At 43.8% G+C, this 20,692-nt stretch overlaps 2 protein-coding genes across 2 annotated transcripts; both read right to left on the reverse strand.

Moving 5' to 3' along the window:
- Window positions 1-86: 86 nt before the first annotated feature.
- LOC6591237 (probable cytochrome P450 6a14) lies at window positions 87-1,775 on the reverse strand. Its single transcript, XM_026985151.1, has 2 exons — window positions 636-1,775; window positions 87-579 (listed from the first exon to the last, which is right to left on the reverse strand). The coding sequence occupies exons 1-2, from the start codon at window positions 1,747-1,749 to the stop codon at window positions 164-166; spliced, it is 1,530 nt and encodes a 509-aa protein (XP_026840952.1). The 5' UTR covers window positions 1,750-1,775; the 3' UTR covers window positions 87-163.
- Window positions 1,776-2,671: 896 nt separating this feature from the next.
- Window positions 2,672-4,399, reverse strand: LOC6591238 (probable cytochrome P450 6a14). Its single transcript, XM_002016648.2, has 2 exons — window positions 3,246-4,399; window positions 2,672-3,189 (listed from the first exon to the last, which is right to left on the reverse strand). The coding sequence occupies exons 1-2, from the start codon at window positions 4,357-4,359 to the stop codon at window positions 2,774-2,776; spliced, it is 1,530 nt and encodes a 509-aa protein (XP_002016684.1). The 5' UTR covers window positions 4,360-4,399; the 3' UTR covers window positions 2,672-2,773.
- Between the last annotated feature and the right edge of the window lie 16,293 nt (window positions 4,400-20,692).

Here is a 20,692-nt window from a genome sequence, read left to right on the forward strand (position 1 = left end):
CTGACTCTCGAAATCGGTTCGGTTTTTATGGAAAGCTCTGTAAGTTCTCTTTTGCTAAAATTGTATCTCCCTGCCTACTCGGGTGCTTTCATATATTGCGCATTTATTACAAACGGAATGTTTTATGTATTTCTAAAGTGTAACAAACAAAACTTATCAGGTACTAGATACGCTCCACTCTCAGGTGAATCCCATTCTTCGTCGTTAGAGGGAAAGAGCGAGTATCTAGAATCAGAGGACTTTCGGTACGCTTGGAGATGCCGAACTTAAAGCGCCGAAGCAGTGACACCAGACCAATCTTGGCCTGAATCTTTCCGAATCTCAGTCCTATGCAGTTACGGGGTCCGTCCCCAAAGGGCAAATAGGCCATCGGATGACGAGACTTCACTTGATCCGCCTCGAAGCGACTCGGATCGAAATGCTCGGGCTGCGGATATATTTCAGGATCGTGATGAATGCTGTGGACTGGTATTAACACGGTTGTTCCCTTGTCAATGGTGATGTCCGTGTTGGGGACTTTGTAGTTCTGATTGGCCTCTCGTATGAGTTGAGGAACAATGGGATGTTTCCGGAGGGTTTCTGTAAACATATGCTGGTATGAATTGCATATACTATTTGCACGGATAGGTGCTTACCTGCTAAGACTTTTTCTAGGTAGTTCATCTCTGCTAAGGCATCATATGTTATCTCCCCTCCTTCCACTTTCTTGAGAACGGCATCGATTTCCTCCCTAACTCGGCGCTGAATATCGGGATGCTGGGCCAGTTCATACAAACAGTAGGCCATTGTACTCGAAGAAGTCTCAAATCCAGCTAGGAAGAATACGAAAGCCTGGGCAGCCATTTGCTCGATAGTCAAGCCATGGGACAGATCAATAACCTTTCCTTGTTTAGCAGCCTCTTGGTTCTCAGCACGCAATTCAATCAACTCATCGAGGAAATCGTTTCGCTTAATGCCATTTTTCATGCGATAGTCGACGGTATTTTTTACAGCGTTCATAAAAAACTCCGATACATCGTCGGGTAAGAGCTTCATGCGCAATTTTTTGGCTAATTTTGCATTGGTAAACACAAAAAATTGCACTATTGGGGAGTGGCGCGGTTTCTCGAAGATCATTCGTCCCTTTGACCGGAATTCCGCCTTGGGATCACTCAGACTGTGGCACTCCAAGCCAAATGCACACGTTCCTATTACATCTGTCGTAAACCTGGCACAGATATCCTTGATCTCCACATCGCCATCGTCCACCATTGCAGCACTCACGGCCTTGTCCATGGCTGCGGCCAGACGATGGCCAACCTCAACGACCACTCCAGACATATGCTTGATCTTTCCAGAAGTGAAAACGGGCGTCAGCTTCTGCCTCATCGAACGCCACTCGTCGCCCTCCAGAGTCAGCAGGTGACCCGTCAACGGATCATCTCGTACATTATTAAACACTCCACGATCTTGAAAGTATTGAAAATCTTTGATCAGCACTTGCTTTATCAAATCCAGATCAATAATGAGAGCGGACCTCTTGAAGAAAGTGAACATTCCTGCAAAGGGCGCGACGCCTTTGAATTTATCGTAGATCCTCTGGTTAATGTCTCGAAAATGGTACTTCGTTCCGATTCCTTTCACGTTTCCTATCAGCGGGAGAGGGCGTTCATTAGGCACTCCCTTTCTTTCCCAGTAGCTATAGGTATTTCGGTAGAAATTGTAGGCCAGCGCCAGGGCCATGCCCAGCAAAGCAAATGTTAAGATCATGGTGATCGAACCTTACTTGTTCCACTCGTAGCAAACACTGTCAGATTTGCCTCAGAGTGTGCGTTATATTAGCACCTTGTTGATGTCTTAGAAGAAAGCTTTCAGATCAAAAATTCACGAAGAGAGATTAATACATTTCTGTATACATATATGTATAAACAAAATGATTATACCTACATATGTACATATGTATACGTATACCTTTGTACCTACATGTAAATAGCTTGAAATTCATGAAATATGTTTGCAAAAATCAATTGCCTGCCCCCCCCGCGAATACTGATAGACTATCAGCGAAGCGTGCCGTTCGTTAATTTGTTTGGTACCTTTTCGTAATCACCTCTCTTTTGATCAAAGCTGGGAGAGAGACGCAGAGAGAACAATTTTTTTCCCCTCTTGATTCCAAGTACAGATGTCTATCATATCATATTATATGATGTACGCATATCAGTTTTGTTTTGATCGGCATTTTCTTCGAAGAGCAAGATCATAGAGAGAGCGATAGAGAGATAGATTCGACGATTGATGTCTGTCCAGTGTAGACTCTTACCAAGGCTACTCATGTTGCCAGAGCTCCAGCAACGAGAATGAGAGTAAACAGCGTCCACATGCTTCTGTCCACTCGATTGAAATGCAACTGACTCTCTAACAGTGCTTTCAGGTTTTCAGAGTCAATATAAGCTGGATTAAAACAAAAATATATACTAAAAGTGGCTAAAACCGAAAATAAACAAGCTACAAATTAAGACCAACTAAATACACCCAAAAATATAAATCGGTTAATATAGCTATTTTGTTATACTAGCTATAACTTAAGTATCCAGCTCTTGACTGTTACAGTGCTTGTCGTTTTTTTAAATCTAAATATTTTAATGGCAATTCTTTGAGAGTAAAATAGGTGAGATGGTTTACTTTTCCGAACACTTTATTCAACTGATGCGCCATTTAGAATGATCCAGCGTCGATCTACATACTTTGGCATGTATAACATTTCTAGAGTATAACAAACAAAACTTATCAGATATTAGATACGCTCCACTCTCAGGTGAATCCCATTCTTCGTCGCTAAAAGGAAAGAGCGAGTATCTAGAATCAGAGGAATTTCAGTACGCTTGGAGATGCCGAACTTAAAGCGCCGAAGCAGTGACACCAGACCAATCTTAGTCTGAATCTTTCCGAATCGCAGTCCTATGCAGTTTCGGGGTCCGTCCCCAAAGGGCAAATAGGCCATCGGATGACGAGACTTCACTTGATTCTCCTCGAAGCGACTCGGATCGAAACGCTCAGGCTCCGGATATATTTCAGGATCGTGGTGAATGTTGTGGACAGGTATCAACATGGTTGTTCCCTTGTCAATGGTGATGTCCGTGTTGGGGACTTTGTAGTTCTGATTGGCCTCTCGTATGAGTTGAGGAACAATGGGATGTTTCCGGAGGGTTTCTGTAAACATATGCTGGTATGAATTGCATATACTATTTGCACGGATAGGTGCTTACCTGCTAAGACTTTTTCTAGGTAGTTCATCTCTGCTAAGGCATCATATGTTATCTCCCCTCCTTCCACATTCTTGAGAACAGCATCGATTTCCTCCCTAACTCGGCGCTGAATATCGGGATGCTGGGCCAGTTCATACAAACAGTAGGCCATTGTACTCGAAGAAGTCTCAAATCCAGCTAGGAAGAATACGAAAGCCTGGGCAGCCATTTGCTCGATAGTCAAGCCATTGGACAGATTAATAACCTTTCCTTGTTTAGCAGCCTCTTGGTTCTCAGCACGCAATTCAATCAACTCATCGAGGAAATCGTTTCGCTTGATACCATTCTTCATGCGATAATCGACGGTATTTTTTACAGCATCCAAAAAAAAATCCGATAGATCGTCGGGTAAGATTTTCATGCGCAATTTTTTGGCTAATTTTGCATTAGTAAAGATAAAAAATTCCACTATTGCGTAGTGGCGAGGTTTCTCGAAGATCATCCGTCCCTTTGACCGGAATTCCGCGTTGGGATCACTCAGACTGTGGCACTCCAAGCCAAAAACACACGTTCCTATTACATCTGTCGTAAACCTGGCACAGATATCCTTGATCTCCACATCGCCATCGTCCACCTTTGCAGCACTCACGGCCTTGTCCATGGCTGCGGCCAGACGATGGCCAACCTCAACGACCACTCCAGACATATGCTTGATCTTTCCAGAAGTGAAAACGGGCGTCAGCTTCTGCCTCATCGAACGCCATTCGTCGCCTTCCAGACTCAGCAGGTGACCCGTCAACGGTTCATCTCGTACATTATTATACACTCCACGATCTTGAAAGTATTGAAAGTCTTTGATCAGCACTTGCTTTATCAAATCCAGATCAATAATGAGAGCGGACCTCTTGAAGAAAGTGAACATTCCTGCAAAGGGCGCGACGCCTTTGAATTTATCGTAGATCCTCTGGTTAATGTCTCGAAAATGGTACTTCGTTCCGATTCCTTTCACGTTTCCTATCAGCGGGAGAGGGCGTTCATTAGGCACTCCCTTTCTTTCCCAGTAGCTATAGGTATTTCGGTAGAAATTGTAGGCCAGCGCCAGGGCCATGCCCAGCAAAGCAAATGTTAAGATCATGGTGATCGAACCTTACTTGTTCCACTCGTAGCAAACACTGTCAGATCTGCTTCAGAGTGTGCGTTATACTACCACCTTGTTGATGTCGTAGGCGAAAGCTCTCAGAGATTAATACATTTGTCTGCATATACACAAAGAGATTGGACTTATTCCTTATTTGTACCTACATGTAAATAATTTGAAATTCATGAAATATGTTTGCCTGCACCGCAAACACTGATAGACTATCAGCGAAGCGTGGCGTTCGTTGATTTTTTATGTAGCTTTTTTAATCACCTCTCTTTTGCTCAAAGTTCTTCGCTTAACGTTCTCTCAAAACAAAACAAGCTGATATAAAGTAATAGGATGACATAACAAGTTATTCTTCCTCTCTCTCTCTCTCTCTCTCTGGATTCCAAATACAGATTACTAGCATAAAGTCGTATTATTTATATTTTGTACGCATATAATTTTGTTTTGATCGTCATTTTCTTCGAAGAGCAAGTTCAAAGAGAGAGAGAGAGAGAGACAGAGATTCATTTGATAAATGCGCTCTCAGAAAACGCTGTACTCGACATGAATACACGCTCCATCAAGTTTTATTGGGTTCATAGAGCGCAGCAGAACCTGAACTTGAATATATATATAGTATTATATATATAATATAAGCGAAAGAGCTTCCTACTGAGAATTAAATTATATCATTAATTATATTATTAAACAAAAGAAATTGCGCTGATCCTTTTTTTTTATGTGGAAAAGTTGTATTTTATTGTAAACAATTTTTCTGCTACCTCCGTGGCAACTTAACCTAGTTTTACATTTAAGAGGAAAAACAATTGATCATAGGAGATACATACATACATACATATAATTAATGTTACATACATACATATATGGAAAAGGTACATTATTTACAAAAAGTTAATTAAATGTTATTGGAGGGATCTAGTAGGGAGATCCAGTGGATGACACCTTTTAAGTCTTCTGTTTCTTGGCGTGGTAATAAGACATCTAGCTAATACATTAGGGTGACCACCAAGGCATTGCAAGTACCTCGCTGCATGTAGTTTTTATACATGTTATTATCGCCTACTTTGGGAACCTTTAGGTCCCTTTCGATGTCGCTGTTTTTATATATACCATGGAGCATTGCATATTTGGCTCAGTATTTTTGATTGAGCAACTCAAATTTTATTTATGTTGGTTTTTGCCGCAATGCGGTAAAGTTGAAGTGCGTTTTACGCGCTAATCTTAACGATGTTAAGTCACACTGTTCAGTCGTATACCACCTAAAAGTATGCAACTGACATAGAGAAGAGAAAATACTGTTGTTATTGTAGCAGCCTTTAAGGTGAGCCTCGTATGCATGTATGTATGTATGTAGAGCTATTAACATAAAAAGTATGGGAAAAGCTTTTGGCTAGCTTTCAAAGCACAAAATGTAGGGAAATTTGAGCAGAGGTTGATGAATAAACTGATGGCTAGTTCCAATAACGAACACTTCAGTTATTTAAGCGGCGCCTGCTGAGGAACTTTTGATGTAAGGAAAGGTGAAAAATGTCAGGAGTAGCAGCCTCCAACAGGTGGTAGTGGATGATGCCGGTAAAATTTGGAGTAGGAGTAGCATGATGGGATGAATTGGGTACAGATTAATGAGCCAGATTGAACAGTTAGCAGTGGAGCATGGTAGCTGAGGTACGCAAGCATTTCTTCGATAACCAGTTGACCAACTTCTACTCTTCAGGCTATCAAATACAGAAAGGTACAAGTAAAATGACTCCCATCTCTTTTTCATCGATCTTCTTGCCAGACTTCTGCATAACCTTCAAACGAGCTCATCTAGAGCGAATTTAAGCCACAAAAGACCATTTTACTGGCGTATACATGGAAAAGATACTTAGCTACTTACCAATCTTGTTTTCTCGGTGTGTTGGAGGCATTTGACACCACTTTGCCATCCTGAAGGCAGGCGGAAGGAGAGTCAGGATGATGTCCATCGGGGCCAGCTAACGTTGGCATTTTCGTCGCCTTGACGACTCCAGAAAACGGGTCCAGCTGTTAGCCAGTTATCCAGTTGTCCATTTGGCCATGTCCATTCTATGCGCTGTCGTTTCCGTGGCTTCTTCCCAGGTACTCGCACACTTAGCGGAAACAGCTGTTTATGTTGATGGGCCCGGCAGAAAAGAAAGAAAATGCAGAGGATTTTGGCCATTTTCCCATTTTCGCAGCGGTGACCGGCGGGAAAACTTGTCGGCATTGCAATTTGCTCTTCGCATTGCATACTTTTAGGATCAGGCATTTTTCCGCGCCCAAGCACTTAAAAATATAGTGCATATTTTATGGAGCCCAGAGTGAGAGTGGAGTGGCTGCTACAGTACTGTACTGTGCTGTACTGTAGTTGTAGCTGCAGCAATGGGCGGTTGCCTTAATTAAAACAAATTTAAAACCAGTTAACGCACACTCACGCCCACACATGCATGTAAGTGCATACATATGCACACAGGCAGCCGCCTGACAGTTGGCAGCGGACTTCCGCCTCTGGTTTGGGAGCACATCAAATATGACAGGCTGGCCGGTGTCGGTCTGGCTCTGGCTCTCGCTCTGGCCCTGGCTGCAGCCAAAATGTTGCCATGCAAATTTAAATGTCAACAAAAACTTGCAGTTTAACCCAAAAACCTTATTCTGCGGTGTGTGTCGGCGGTGTTTGTTGCCGCCATCCAACAATATCCCAGCCAGGGCTGCGCAAATTTATGCAAACTCCATTTAAGGCCGGCGGCTATTAGAGATGAGAGCGTGATCAGAGGGAGAACCAAGTAAGTAACTCGGGCATGTTTTGTACATTTCTGAAAGCTTTCAGAAGAACTTGGTTCCAAATAAATGTAGCTGAATCAGATTGGATTCTCAAGAGAATTTATTTTCGAAAAATTACACAGTCATTCATATATTCCATTTCAGAATATTTGCTAAATTCATACAATTGCTTACGCAAAATTGTTTTCAAATTTAGGTCTCAATATTGGTTGAGTTTAAGGCACTTTGCTCACACTCGCAATCACTTCAATTGAAAATAATTTCATATTCCTGTTCACCGCCTTCTCTTCTCATCTCTAGAACACGAATGGCAAATCATGGCTCGAATATGCATATGGAGTTGTCTGTGTGCCGGCAGCTTAAAATTGTGCAACAGGAAACGGCTGGTTGGCTTGGCTAACCAAGCCCAGCCATCCGACCTCTTAGCACTGTCTGCTCGGAGCGCCAGTTGTGGCAGTTGCGCCAGTTGAGGGTCGTCTTGTTCCACTTCTGTTCTGTTTTGTTGCCCTTGCTCAGGTGCATTGCTTTGGCAGCTGTTTTTGGCCATTGTTTAGTAATCGGATGTAGCCAAGTTTTCGAATCGAATGTATAATTTCGCAGCATTTTAATTACTTGCAACCGACTACTTGCCGTCGCATTCCAATCCAGTTCCTGGTGTGGCTGCTTTTGACATGTGGTTATGCAAATTGTCAAAATTATGGTTAGAAGGCAGGACGTTGCATGACTTTGATATTTGTGGAAGGGAACTCAGTGTAATAGGTTATATTTCCTTCTGAATGGCAATTTTTCACTGCAAAGGACGGATTCTGTTTTTATTTGCCCAAAAAGTATGCTATGAAATATCTCATAAAATGTATACAAGCGTTTTTAATCTCATTTTTCCCCTTCCTTGACATCCTTGTAGCTGCTAAATCCTGATTCTTTGACTGGCCGTCGTCTGTCCTGTAGCCCCGAAAACTTTCCAACAGCTCGAGCCGCCTATAATAAAAATGAAATTCGAAAGCGCATCTGGTGCTGGGGCAAAAGTTTGGGTGGTGAGTGGATAACTTAAAGGCCAGCACAAGTTTGCATAAACACATAGGGCTCAATCACATCGACTATTACCAGCAGTTACCCGACTCCCATCCTGTCCCCCTGCCTGACTCAATTGTTCTGCCATTGTCAGGGCTCTTGGCCCACACCACGAGCAATTTGCCTTGACAATAGTCATGCATTTTAATTGTGCAGCAGCTGCGGCTCATCCAGGCCACTCCCCCCGCCACCCTGCCATCCAGCCACCATGCCACTGCTAAACGCAGCAAATTGTGTGGCCATTAAAAAAATGGCGCATAAAATAGAAACTTTTGCAGACATTTTTATTCGGAGATGCAACACGGAGGGAGAGCCAGCAATTATTTGTAAAATATTTATTTTACAATTGAATTGAAAAAGTTTCTGTGTGTGGCAGTTGCCCCAAAACTGCGCGAGAGAGGAGCAACTTTTCGACCACTAATCAAATGAATGGAAATTAACCCAGCGAGGCGGACAGACGGAAAAGCCGGGACGAAGGGAAGGTGCGAGATACACTCGCGGGCGTGTGCAAAACAATTAAGCTAAAATTGTTATTGCAATTTGAAAACAATTGTCAAATTATGTAAATGCCGTCTGATTGCCCCGAGTATTTTTCCCACCAGGTCCCGCGGGCCAAAGCTAACAAGGTGAACAAGGAGACGAGGACACTCGACTATCTTACCTACTCCTGGGAGGTGGTAACGGCTGCTCAAAGATTTATGGCGACTGCCTGAAGTATCTGGGGCGGCAGAGTGGTTGGGAGGGGCGGCGTAGTCACCAATGAAGGTGGTGGAAAAAAAAGTTTTGCGAGTGCGTTGGCATCTTGGCTTGGTGCTGACGTTGTCAACTGCAAGGCGGCTGCAATTTGCATAAAAATTCATTGGCTTGGCGTCAAGTTGCCAAAAAAGAACGAATAACCAAGTACTCGTACCTCTGGGATAACGAATACCAAATGCTCTTTAGGAAAATATGTGAATAATTGCATTTAGGTTTCTTTACAAAAGAAAGCTTACACATTTCTAAGAAAATAGTTTGTTCAATTAATGTTTAATTATTATGTTTGCTATTTTTAGTGTTAATGTTTTTTTAGTATCGAAAATAAATGATTGAAGCGATAGAAACGACAGCAATATCGATTACCCTGTCTGTAAGCGAAATACCCATAACCGACTAAAAATTGATGGATAAAGTGGATTAATTTCCCTTTGCTCGCTTTCGAATAAACAACAAAAAATTGAGTCCTGAATGAGAAAACTTTATGTAAATATAAATTTTCAATCCTGTATCCTGGATACACACCGCTAGAAGAAACAGTTAATGGTGGTGACCCGGTTCAGAACATGTGATGCCAGCTTCCTATTTCTGCTCTTCGAATGTCCACTACTGGTGCCGCCGATGCTGCTACATTTCCGTTACATTAACAAAGCGCCATTGTGCGGCACGAACGGGAGAGCAACAACAATGGTCGAGGGCAAGGGACAGAAACAGCAAAAATGGCGCACACGCTGCGTTTTACAAGCGAAAACTAGTTTCGTTTCAAGGACTGGACAGCGACAAGGGTCATTACAGGATAGAGCCGGACACAGCTCCGCCCACACCCTCAGGCCACACACCGCCCAGTGGGTATAGCAATCTGCAGTGCGTGTGTATTTTTCGGTCAGTTTTGTAATTGAATCACGTTTTGTATTAAATAAACTTTTCAAATTATCGAAAAATTGACTTGCACTACTACAAACGCCGCACTGACGCACTGCCGACACCCACCAGCTACCAGCCTAGTTTTAATTTACTTGTGTGTGCGTGTGGGCCATGCATATACACACGTTCACGTGTTTCCATGAGTGTGGGTGTGTGTGTGTGTGTGGCTGATGGCTGCGTGAGCTTAACCATTAACATAAAAAAGCGACCAAACTGAAAGTGCTTTCCCTCGGTTATTTATGCAAAATACTTGACAGCCTCATTAGTATTGAGACGGTCAAAGTTTTGCTTTCTGTTCCTCGCTCTCGCTCGCTCTCTGTATCTTGTTCGCGCGTTAGTATTGAAACGGTCAAAGTGGTGCTCTCTCTTTTGTTCGCGCTTTAACGCGCTCCCACATAAGTAGGCAATGAAGAGCAAAGAGAACGCAACGATTATGACCAAGGTGTAATGGTACAAGGTAAGGTCCTTACGCGATTTTCACTCATTATAGGACGCTCTTTCTGTGTCTTTCACAATATAAATATGCAAATTAAATAACAAAATAATATATATGTATATCACACAACCACATGAAAAACACCAATCAGATGCATCAATATAAATACATTTGGGACTATCAGAGAGAGAGAGAGCTATCTGGAAAAACCTCACCTTACCGGTTTTACACACCGTTTTTATACATGTATATAAATATATGTATGTATTTATATATGTACATATTTACACATATAAAATATTTGCGTGTTTTTATATTATCCCATTGTTTGCGCAAATTTGAAGTAAAATGAGTTAACCAACAAATATAATCGCTTTGGAAATCACGTGCCAGCCGAGGCGTCCATGCACTTGGTCACCTATTGGGTCGACGGCGTGCAGCTTGCACGTGTACAGCCACAAACAGAAACAACAGCAACATCATCCAGAAGAGAACACACACAATACGAGTACAATTCGAGTAGTACAACCGTCCGAATTCTTTTCATAGCATATTTTGCATGCATCGCTGCATGTCCGGCAAAGCTTGGCGCCATCATTTTCACCCATGCAAGGACTCCCTCCCATAAGCCTCGCCATGCGGGGAGCCAGTCTCACAGCCCACAGACGCAGGCACAGGAGTAACTTGTTTTCGCGCCATTTGCACGCGTCATGAATTTTTCATAAACATTTAAAGCGATTTCATTACAACAAAAAACACACACACGAGTGCATATTTAAATCGTTCAGCTCTGTTCGCTATACTATGTATACATATACATATACTCTTGTACATTGCTCTGCGTCCCTCTCTTTGGAGAAACATGTAAATTAAAAATTAAATTCTGTTCACGACATGCGTTTCGCGATGCTACTGCTCGATGCTGGCCTCGTCCAGCAGTCCGGTTTATTTACAAAAGACAATTATGAATGGATCGGAATGCTGCAGAAGTGGGTGTGGGAGTGGGTGTCGTTCAGGAACTGACATGGCCCCAGCTTGTTTTAAAGCCATTAAGTAATTAAAGTGGGGCAATTTGCCAGTTGCCAATGCGTACATATGTAATTGCAATTGTCGGTGCTGCCGCCGAATTGATTTGTGCTTGCATTCTGTTAAATACGGTTGTTACTCGACTTTTGTTACGGTTTCAGTTACAGGCGTCACTGAGCATCCTGTGAATTATTCGAAACTGTGCAGAAATACATACGAGTATATGTATGTCACCTGGCCTTTATCAAGAACTCAATTAGTATACAATTAAGTATAAATTGATCCAATCAATAATTTTATCGTGTCAACAAAATGATTCTTCAGATAATCACCGATGAGGCAATTTTATAAATTTTGCCTACGGCAAGCAGGGCACAGCTTATAGACTGACATCTTTTATCTTTTATATGTATTTTTTAAAAACAAAACATAATGATAGTCCCGTAAATTACCTCTTCTTTTGTGCTGATCTGCTTTGGAAGGCAATTAGTGAGCGGGCTGCAAGCCCATGAAATTTTAATGATTATCCTTGGCACTGGCAAATCTTTTTATCAACCGCCTACAGGTTACGGGGCACACAACCTAAATCATCTTTACTTGGTTACACATTTTAATTACAAGCACGTGGCTTCACAAATATTTAACTGCCTGGGCCAGAATGCAAATACCTCCTCCTTGCCGTTCGGCTGTCACTGGAGCTGGGCCGTCTACCGTCAGTTCTCAGTGCCACCAATTTGCAGTTAGGGGTCTCATCACATTAAATATAATACCAAAACATTCTCCGCGTCAAACTATCTCGACGGAACCACACCACACTCAAGAGGCCACCCGCTGGCAGCGAATTAAACGAAATTAGAGATGGGTCAGGGGGAGTCGGCACATTAAATGGGTTTAGCAAACAAGTAGTACTACGCACATCAAACTGCCGAGCACATGCACGGGCTGCGCTGGGATGGGCTGGGATGGGCTGGGATGGGACCCCACCCAGCGACGCCCATGACTGACATTATTCATATTTCAGAGCCCCAACGGCGGCTGCTGACTGTGGCACAAAAAGCGAGGAAAAGTCAGCCTGCCAAGTACAACAATTATGGTTTCACTCTATTTGCCAGGCACAAGCATGGCTTGTGTGTGTGTGCCTTTCAGGGAGAACATCCTTCAAATACACACGAGTGTACACGTACATATACGGATGCATAAAAGCCAGTCAGACAATTAAATGCCTTTAGTTTTTATAATCTGCGGGAACGGGTAGCTGGTTTGATGCAATGGAATGGGCTGTGTTATGGCAAGACCTTTCCCGAACTTTTCCCCCCATCATATGCACTATTTCTGCATGCTTACCCGCCTTTAATTGCGTGTTTGTTTGCCAATTATTGTCAGTTAGTCGACGCATTTCTGTGTTAATTAGTGGACTCGAGTGGGGAGAGCGGAGAGCGCAGAGTACCGTTGATAGAAAATAAATACCAGTATATTTGGAAATTCGAATATTTGATAGAGTTTCGTGAGATCCCTGAATGTGCGTGGATATAAAATAATATAATTTCGTATATATGCCTTAAAATATGATTACAGACCAGTTTTACATACCTGAAACCAATCGGACACATCCATACATAACCATGCACACAGGAGACTCTGGGCTGGATCGTTTTTCCAATTTGCAGACGAAATATACAAAATGTTACTAAAATATTTTGAAAGACAGCCAAAAACACAAACGCACACTGGCGCAGAGGATGCCGGAGGGGCGGGGAGGATGGAGAATAGATGGCAGGAAAGAAGGATGGAAGGTTTATTTCATCGTCTAAATGGAGTGCACTGTGGCCGAGGCTGGTGCGGAGCTGCTGGCAGGGCCCGATGCCATTTGTTAAGTGCAAGTTCAATAGCATTAAGAGTGCAGCACAAATAACCATAAACCATTCCAAAAAACTGCACATTCTGCATATTTTTGCAAGTCTTTGGATAGTGCTCTATGAATATATGGACGATATGGACGGGGGTGTGGAAGGTACACTTTGATTCTGATTGGTAAGCCAAAAAATATAGCAATTTGCGCTCTTTCTCCCAGCTCTGTCCAGTACTGGCAGTGTGTGTGCAGCATCAGGAACGGCATTTGTTTGCCAATGCAATTTTGAACAAGATTACGCATACGCCCAATGGGACGGCGATCGATGCTCTTTGGCTGTGTGATTTATTGGGGCGCCTCGCTGTCCACACGACTGGTCCAGGGGCGCCAACGACCGGTCAAAGAATTTCTCGCCGACTTCCTTAAGTTATTTCAATATTTACACTCGTGTAACATATGGCCAGAAGGCCGCGTTGGGCGGCACGATAAATGGCCGGGCAAAACCACAATGATTTACTGCCCCAGTCCAGTCCGAGCACACACTTGACCACGAAATTCTTGTATACGAGTATGTACACCTTTGGGGGGTGTGCAGAATGTTGCTATAATTCTATTTTCTACTCAAAACCGCATTTATATTTATTACTTTGGCATAAATCTTGTCGCATTTTCACATTTGTGTCGAATTTGTCGAGTTCGCATGTGCTTATGTATTCACGTAGGGTCTGGGCCGAGGCCGACGAAGGGACCAGCTCCCAGGACTCGCCATCGTTTCTGGCACGTCCACAGGTTTTTCCTATTTTCCACAATAAACGCACACACCTCAGAACTCAGGTCAACAGGCAGCTAGAACATCTCCTTCTGCACCTGATGTGTGGGCGGCTCCTGGGTGCAAAATACAATATATTGCGTGTTTTTCTTTCGATATGGTACATGAAATGAAGTGTACATAATTTGGCATCGCACATTGAGGTGCATAAATTTTGTGCGGTGTCCCAATAAAAGCATTGTAGTTGTCAAACACCAAGAGGACTGTCCGGAATGTTCTTTCAGAGGGGTGAATGCGATGGCCCGTGGCCCGTGTAGTAGTTTGTTCTTCAGCAGAACTTATTTCTGATTAAGCGATTTGTAAATAGTCCTTTCTTTAGCTTGAAGATAATCAAATGGGAGGTTTCCTTCCATTGATCTATCCATTTGGTTGCAACAGTAGTATTCTATCATATATATGTAGATGGCAATGAAGCAACGTTTAAAATTTAATTGCTTGACACATGCATCCAGGAGAGTGTGAAATTTTTGGAAATAATTTCAGATGCCTGCAAAATCAACTGCCAATCAAACTGTCCAAATATTTGGGCAAAAACTGCTGGCCAAAATGTCAAAGGCAGAAACTATTCGACTCCTAACCAAACCAAGCCTGTCAAATATGTACATTTTATGCTACCCCCAAGTGGCCGCCTGCATCTGTTGCACGCCTAGAAGAGCCCCCAGAGCTGTTGGAAAAGAACCAATTTTTCAGACAATTATTTATAATTGGTTATGGCATGTGTTGGAGCTGTGTGACAGGCGCAGAATGTGCAACAATTAATGCCTGTTAGGCAAACAATTGCTGATATTAGTTAAATTATCTGGTCCCATGCAAGTCTGTGTCCAACGAAAGTTTGAAATCAATTTTGTTTGCGTTAGAGGAACTGGTAGCAAGAGGAGCTGAACAGCAACAAAAGCACGCCCAGAGCTGAAGTTGTCAGCCAGGGCTAGGCAAGTTAGCAGAGGGGCTAAGCAATTTGCTTAACCTTTAAGGGGGGGTGTGGCACATTGGTGAAAGGAAAGAAGCATGTTCGCCGCATGGGTTGGGAGGGGCCTTTCGGTTCGTTGGCTGTGCTCAAAAATAACAAACTTATTGTTTAGATTTTGCCAATGACAGTTTTCCAGGGCCCTTTGTGTGCATCGAAGTAAAGAAAAAGCACACACAGGCAGGGAGGCGACGGGCGGATGTGGAGGCGGAGAAGGAGACGGAGACAAGAAGATACTTACGAGCCAGAGCACTCGTATGGCAACGGACAGCTCCTGTTCCCACTGGATCCACCTCTCAACCCCATTCCCAACCACTTTGCATAAATGTGGCAAAAATGTAAAGCAAACAATTGGGAACTGCCAATGTGGGTGGCTTATGAAAGAAGAGCTTCATCAGCATCCAGAAATGTGAAGACTCAAAACGATGCAGTTTCGTAATTATGAAACCCAACTAACTCGTTCGCTTTTTATATCAATTATCAGATTAAAAGTACAATATACATATATGGTTTAAGCAATTCAATGCAACGTAACTTCGACGGTAACTAAAGAATTATACACGCTGAAAAAGCAGACTTACTGAGACTCCGGACACCCTATACAGAGGTGGTAGTCTCTAATTTGATCAAACTCAATTTGAGTGAGCCGGGGTACGCAGAGAGAGAGAGAGAGAGGGAGTCTCAGTGGTTATCCTTGGCAATGACATGACTGGTGGCATTCGTGGCGTACCTTTTGGCATTTGAAAGCTGTTTGAAATCGCGACAGCTGCTGTCGCATATTCCTTCACTTTTTTATTAACTGCGTTGCCCTTTACCCGTATTTCTTTTATTCTCAACCGAACGAAGGATAGATGGCGATGGAGATGAATAGGGGGCGAATATAAAACGAGCAAATATAATTCAGTTTCAGCTGGGGGAAGGACTGCTGTCACAGCTTCCAGGATCCGGACAGATGCGTGGATGCATGAGGTGAGATGGATTCAACGTGTCTGTGGGGCTGTCTAATTTTATGTTGTGGCACGGTCCTGAGGACCGACTGCCTTCCGAAGCGGCCACACATAAACCAATCTAATACCAATTTGCATTTGATTGCGATTTTGATTTGATTTTCTCGTTACGCGTGGAAAGTCCAACAAAGTCCCACCAGAAACCGGCGGTGACAAAACAAAATGAGAAGCACCATTGCCACTCGCATTTGAATGGCTGCGGTCTCCCCTACCAATTTTTTGTGAAGCTTCAGTTGCTGCCAGCAAAAGCAAGAGAGACTCCAACTGCCACAATGAACACGCTCTCCGGACGTCTGGCCGCAAAGTGCGGTTCAGCTCAGCTCCATTCAGTTTAGAGTCCCCAAACCGGATAACTAAATCAAGCTCGAGCTGCAGTTCCAGTTCCTCCCGCATAATGGCACACTTTCCGCTTCCGCTTTGGACGAAAACAAAATGGCAATGCCCGGCTGCTGCGGCAACCAACTTTTTGGTTGCTCCCGATCAATAATAGCTTAAATAAAATAAAATAATTGTAATTGCAAGAGCAACAAACAATAGCGAACGATTGCTGGCGAGGAACACCCACAGCCACACCCACGTCGCCATCGCCGTTGGGAGCGCCGCCCACAGCTTCCGCATCTGGATGTTGGTCAGCAGTTCTCGGCTCTGCTCTCCGCTTCAACTATTTTAGTTGCAACTTTTGGTGGCAACTGTACACAGCCAGTGCCAAGCTGTGCTCAGTGTGGCTTGAGGCCTCTTTGCGTCTTTGGCCTCAACAGACAGTCAATATCGGAGATAAGGAAAGTTTTCTCTAATCTTTGATGCACATTAAACTCATTAAAGGGTCTGGCTTTGAAGGAGTTTTAAATTGTGAGGAGCTAGCTAATGAATTAGCAGTAAACAAAACCAACAATAATTTCGGCAGATATTATTAAATGTACTTCTAGATCTAGCTTTTGTTGTTGTTCTCCTATCACCTATCCTATCTTTGTAGAATCATTGTAGATTGTCCCCGCAAAGACTGGCTCCTGCTTAGACCACTTTATGAGGCTGACCATCGGAACAAACATTTATAGGATGACACATTTTTTCTCCTGCTGCTGGCAGCTCGGCAAATTTGCGGCTTTGCTTTCTTGTGTCAATTATTTAGCTGCTTTTTCCGCTGCCTGGCCTGGCCTGGCCTGGCCTGGTCTCTGTAGATTTTAATTGAATCTCATATACAAAGCAGCAGCAGCAACAGTGGAAGTCGCAGCCACAACAGCAGTTGCAGTTGCACAGGCATAGGCAGTGGTAGAGGAAGATGCAGAAGCAGAAGCTGGCACAGCATCAGGGGACGAGTAGGGCAGCTCTTCGTACTCCTCGTATTGTGCTCCCAAGTGCGGCATTAGCTTGGCCTGTTCCCTGTTCGCTGCTACCGAGCGCGGGCTCCAGCATGCAGCTCCGCTGCGGCCCGCTGCTGATGTCGATGTCGATGCCGTTGCTATCAGGCACTTTTATCGCCGGCCACATCTGCACCAAATAAAATAATTGAACGTTTTGCGATAAGCATCACTCGCAGCAGCTTCGCTTCAGCTCTTGTGTTGTCCAAAGAAGCGGTCCCAACCATGGAGTAGCAGCATCCCAATCTTCTCGGGCAGCTTGGCCGGGGCTCCTTGCCGGATTCGTGTACAGCAAATGTCATGTTTACAGACCGCACTCAGCCGATTTGTGTCAAAGTTGAGTTTAGTATCTATAAAATTATATAATACACTTCCTGATTTCATTTTTTGTAGTTCTCTTTGTTGGTTTTTTTGCAATGAAAAATCTAGTTCACTGGCCGCTGCCTCGGGGACGCCACTGTTTGGGTTTCCCTTGTCTTTACAAGCCGCGGCATTGTTCGACTCTGGCCCTATGCTGGCACTGGATTTGGGTCTGCCAATGCCAATGGCAATGGCCATTGTGGTGCTGCTCTGCCTCTGGCTTAGCTTGTGAGGCAAGTTAATGCTCGGTGGAGCACTGCAGACTGTTACTAAAAGGAATTACGAGGAATTAAATCGATAACTGAAGTCCGCAACAGCAGTTTCCATAGATTTTGCTTCAATTAATTAGCATCCCTTGCAGGCATTAGCTATCTTTGAATATTTTTAAGTGCAATTGAAGCAAATAAGCTAATAATGTACTTTTCACAACTCAATTATTATATGTGTATCTATAGCCAAAGCCTCAAAAGTATGACTTGCTCCAATTTCGTTTTCTTAAAATGGCGTTTAAAGTACATATTCTCCAATAATTGGTTTTCCTTTAACGATGTGCCGATAAAGTGATTCTCAGTTAATAAATAACTATCCAAAAGAGGGAGCGAGAGAAAGAGATGGCTTCAGGGGGAAGCCGACTGACTGCTGGAAAGGTCCTGGCCTTTTTGGGTGTTGCTTCGGCGGATTGTGATTAACTGTCGTCAAAGCAGAATGCAGCCGTGGCACGAGCTGATGGCTCTCTCCGATTGCTTCTGCTGCAAATTACTTATGCATTATTATAACTTTGATTCCCGGCTTATAATGGCAGGGGCAGGGGCAGGGGCAGGTCCCACATCAACGGCAGCAGCAACACAAGAACAAGACGCACGCTCATTTATCTTGATGTGGACGCATCCTCTCAGCCATCTGATGCTGGCCGGCACATGCAGCGATTTTTCAACAGCGGCGCGTTATGCTGTCTTCATTGTGGCATTATCTGCAAGCGCGGTTTCTGTTTCTGGTCCTCCTCCTTCTTTGTTCTTCTTTTTGGGGTGCATACGTCAGCGGTGCTGGGACTGATAAGGGAACGCTGCGAAGCTGCTACCATTTCTGCATTGTACGCTAAAATATTTCTCATGTAAGGGCCCCCGACAAGGAGACTCTGATTTGGCCGGCCAATGGGGGTCCCGTCCCACTCCTCGATCCTCGATCCCGGTCCCGCTCCTCCTCCGACATTGAGGACCATTTAAAGCACCAAAGGGTAGATCTGAAAAACTGATAACGTTACGTATACGTCTGGCTGTCTTCCTGTATTTACCTTTCAGCCGCATCCGAGTGCGCGTCCGGGGCCTGTGAATTATTTTTTGACAACTCTTTGGTCATCGATTAAGCAGCTTAAGGCTTATCAGCTACGCGGCTGTCGGTTGCGCTGCCCCAAAAAGGGGAGAAATCTGAAAATCTGGGTGAGTGAAGTGACCCTGCAACACAAGGTAAATACAGTCGCGGCTGAGAGGTTCGCGGAATACACAGATAAAGTTCTGAAAAAATATTGATATTTAAAGATACTTATTTACGCTTGGATAAAATAAAGGCTATGGATTTTTTTCGAGCACAAAATCATTTAACAGTAAGAACTTCTCGGAATTCGTCAGATCGGCAGCATGAATATCTTGGAAATCATTCTGTAATAAGGTAAAATTACTCATTGAACGACAACTGAACATGAAAGATATGCAATACCTATGTACAGGCAGAGTAACCTTTGGCATCCACCAGCCTCATTCCTCAGTTGTCAGATGCACGGCCCCATCTCGATCCAAAGATCTGGTAGAATCAATTAATACAAGCTTCTGCTGGGAGCCGCTTTTTACCCCGATTCCAGCCAAATGCCAAGTTCAAACGGATTGGCAGGGAGATACATACAGCTAGATCCCAGCTAAACGATTTATTAATGCAAACTGTCTACGACAGTCTGTGGCATTCGTCTAGCGCTGTTCATTTGGTTCTTTTTCGTTTGTTTAATTGAAATGAATTCATTAAGCCTTTGATTTGCCTTGCAAATCGATGGCCACTGGGAGCTGATGCTGCTGCTGCTGCTGCTGCTGTTGCTGATGATGGCTGTTGCTCTCCTTACCTTTGACGTCTTTCGACTGGGGTCCGGGTAATGGGGCGCAGATCAAAGCGCGGCCAGTTGCTACCAACGTCATTGGCCGTGGCTCTGCAATAATTTAAAGCGAATTAAATATACGAAAATTAACTGCAGCAACAGTTGCTCCAGTTCCAGTTCCAATTCCAATTCCGACTCTGATCTGTTGCAACTGTTGCACGTTTTGCATGTCGGGAAAATTGCTTCATTTGTGTCCATGCGACTGTCAACAGGGAACATGATAAAGCGAACGGACATAATGAGTGACAGACTTAGAGGGCTTCCTGCACCCTTTCAGAGTTTTTTGGTGGTACCTTGGTGGCAGTAAAGTTGCCACTAACAACGGACCATTTTAATTATAGCTAGTGGCATTTGAAACGTTTGCAGCGTGAGCAGTGGAATCAATGATACCCAAAAACAGCCTTAAGGAAACACCAGCCTCGAAAATATCAATATCAAATGGACACTTTTGTAGCCCAATATGCCCGATGGAATGGGTGCATAACATAACAAGCCTTCAAATGCCTAGCAAAAAATAGCTGCTGCGGCAGGACCAGGCCAGAGTCAAGAGGCTCGCCGACGCGTTATGGCTACGTGACTGCCCGAAAACTTGGGCCAAGAGTTCTGCTGTTCGAGCGGAAAATTGTTGCACTCCCGCACACGGCCCAATGGACTCCTTGATGGAATCAAGCTAATGGCACGTGCTTATCGAGCGTATCGGCTGGCATAATGTCGCCATTGGAAGGAAGAGCTACTATCAAAGTAAGGATAAGTGTGCTATAAAAGTTGAATTTGCACTTGAGATCGAGGATTGCTGAGCTCTGAATTTATGAGTTGCTGCCCA

Source organism: Drosophila persimilis, unplaced genomic scaffold (assembly GCF_003286085.1).
Source record: "Drosophila persimilis strain 14011-0111.01,24,50 unplaced genomic scaffold, DperRS2 tig00000002-arrow-pilon, whole genome shotgun sequence".
In the NCBI taxonomy this organism is placed as follows: domain Eukaryota; kingdom Metazoa; phylum Arthropoda; class Insecta; order Diptera; family Drosophilidae; genus Drosophila; species Drosophila persimilis.

Coding starts and splice junctions, on each gene's coding strand:
- LOC6591238 (XM_002016648.2), bottom strand. CDS start 4,359: ATGATCTTAACATTTGCTTTGCTGGGCATGGCCCTGGCGCTGGCCTAC. Junction 3,190..3,245: donor CCTAGAAAAAGTCTTAGCAG/GTAAGCACCTAT, acceptor ATATGTTTACAG/AAACCCTCCGGAAACATCCC.
- LOC6591237 (XM_026985151.1), bottom strand. CDS start 1,749: ATGATCTTAACATTTGCTTTGCTGGGCATGGCCCTGGCGCTGGCCTAC. Junction 580..635: donor CCTAGAAAAAGTCTTAGCAG/GTAAGCACCTAT, acceptor ATATGTTTACAG/AAACCCTCCGGAAACATCCC.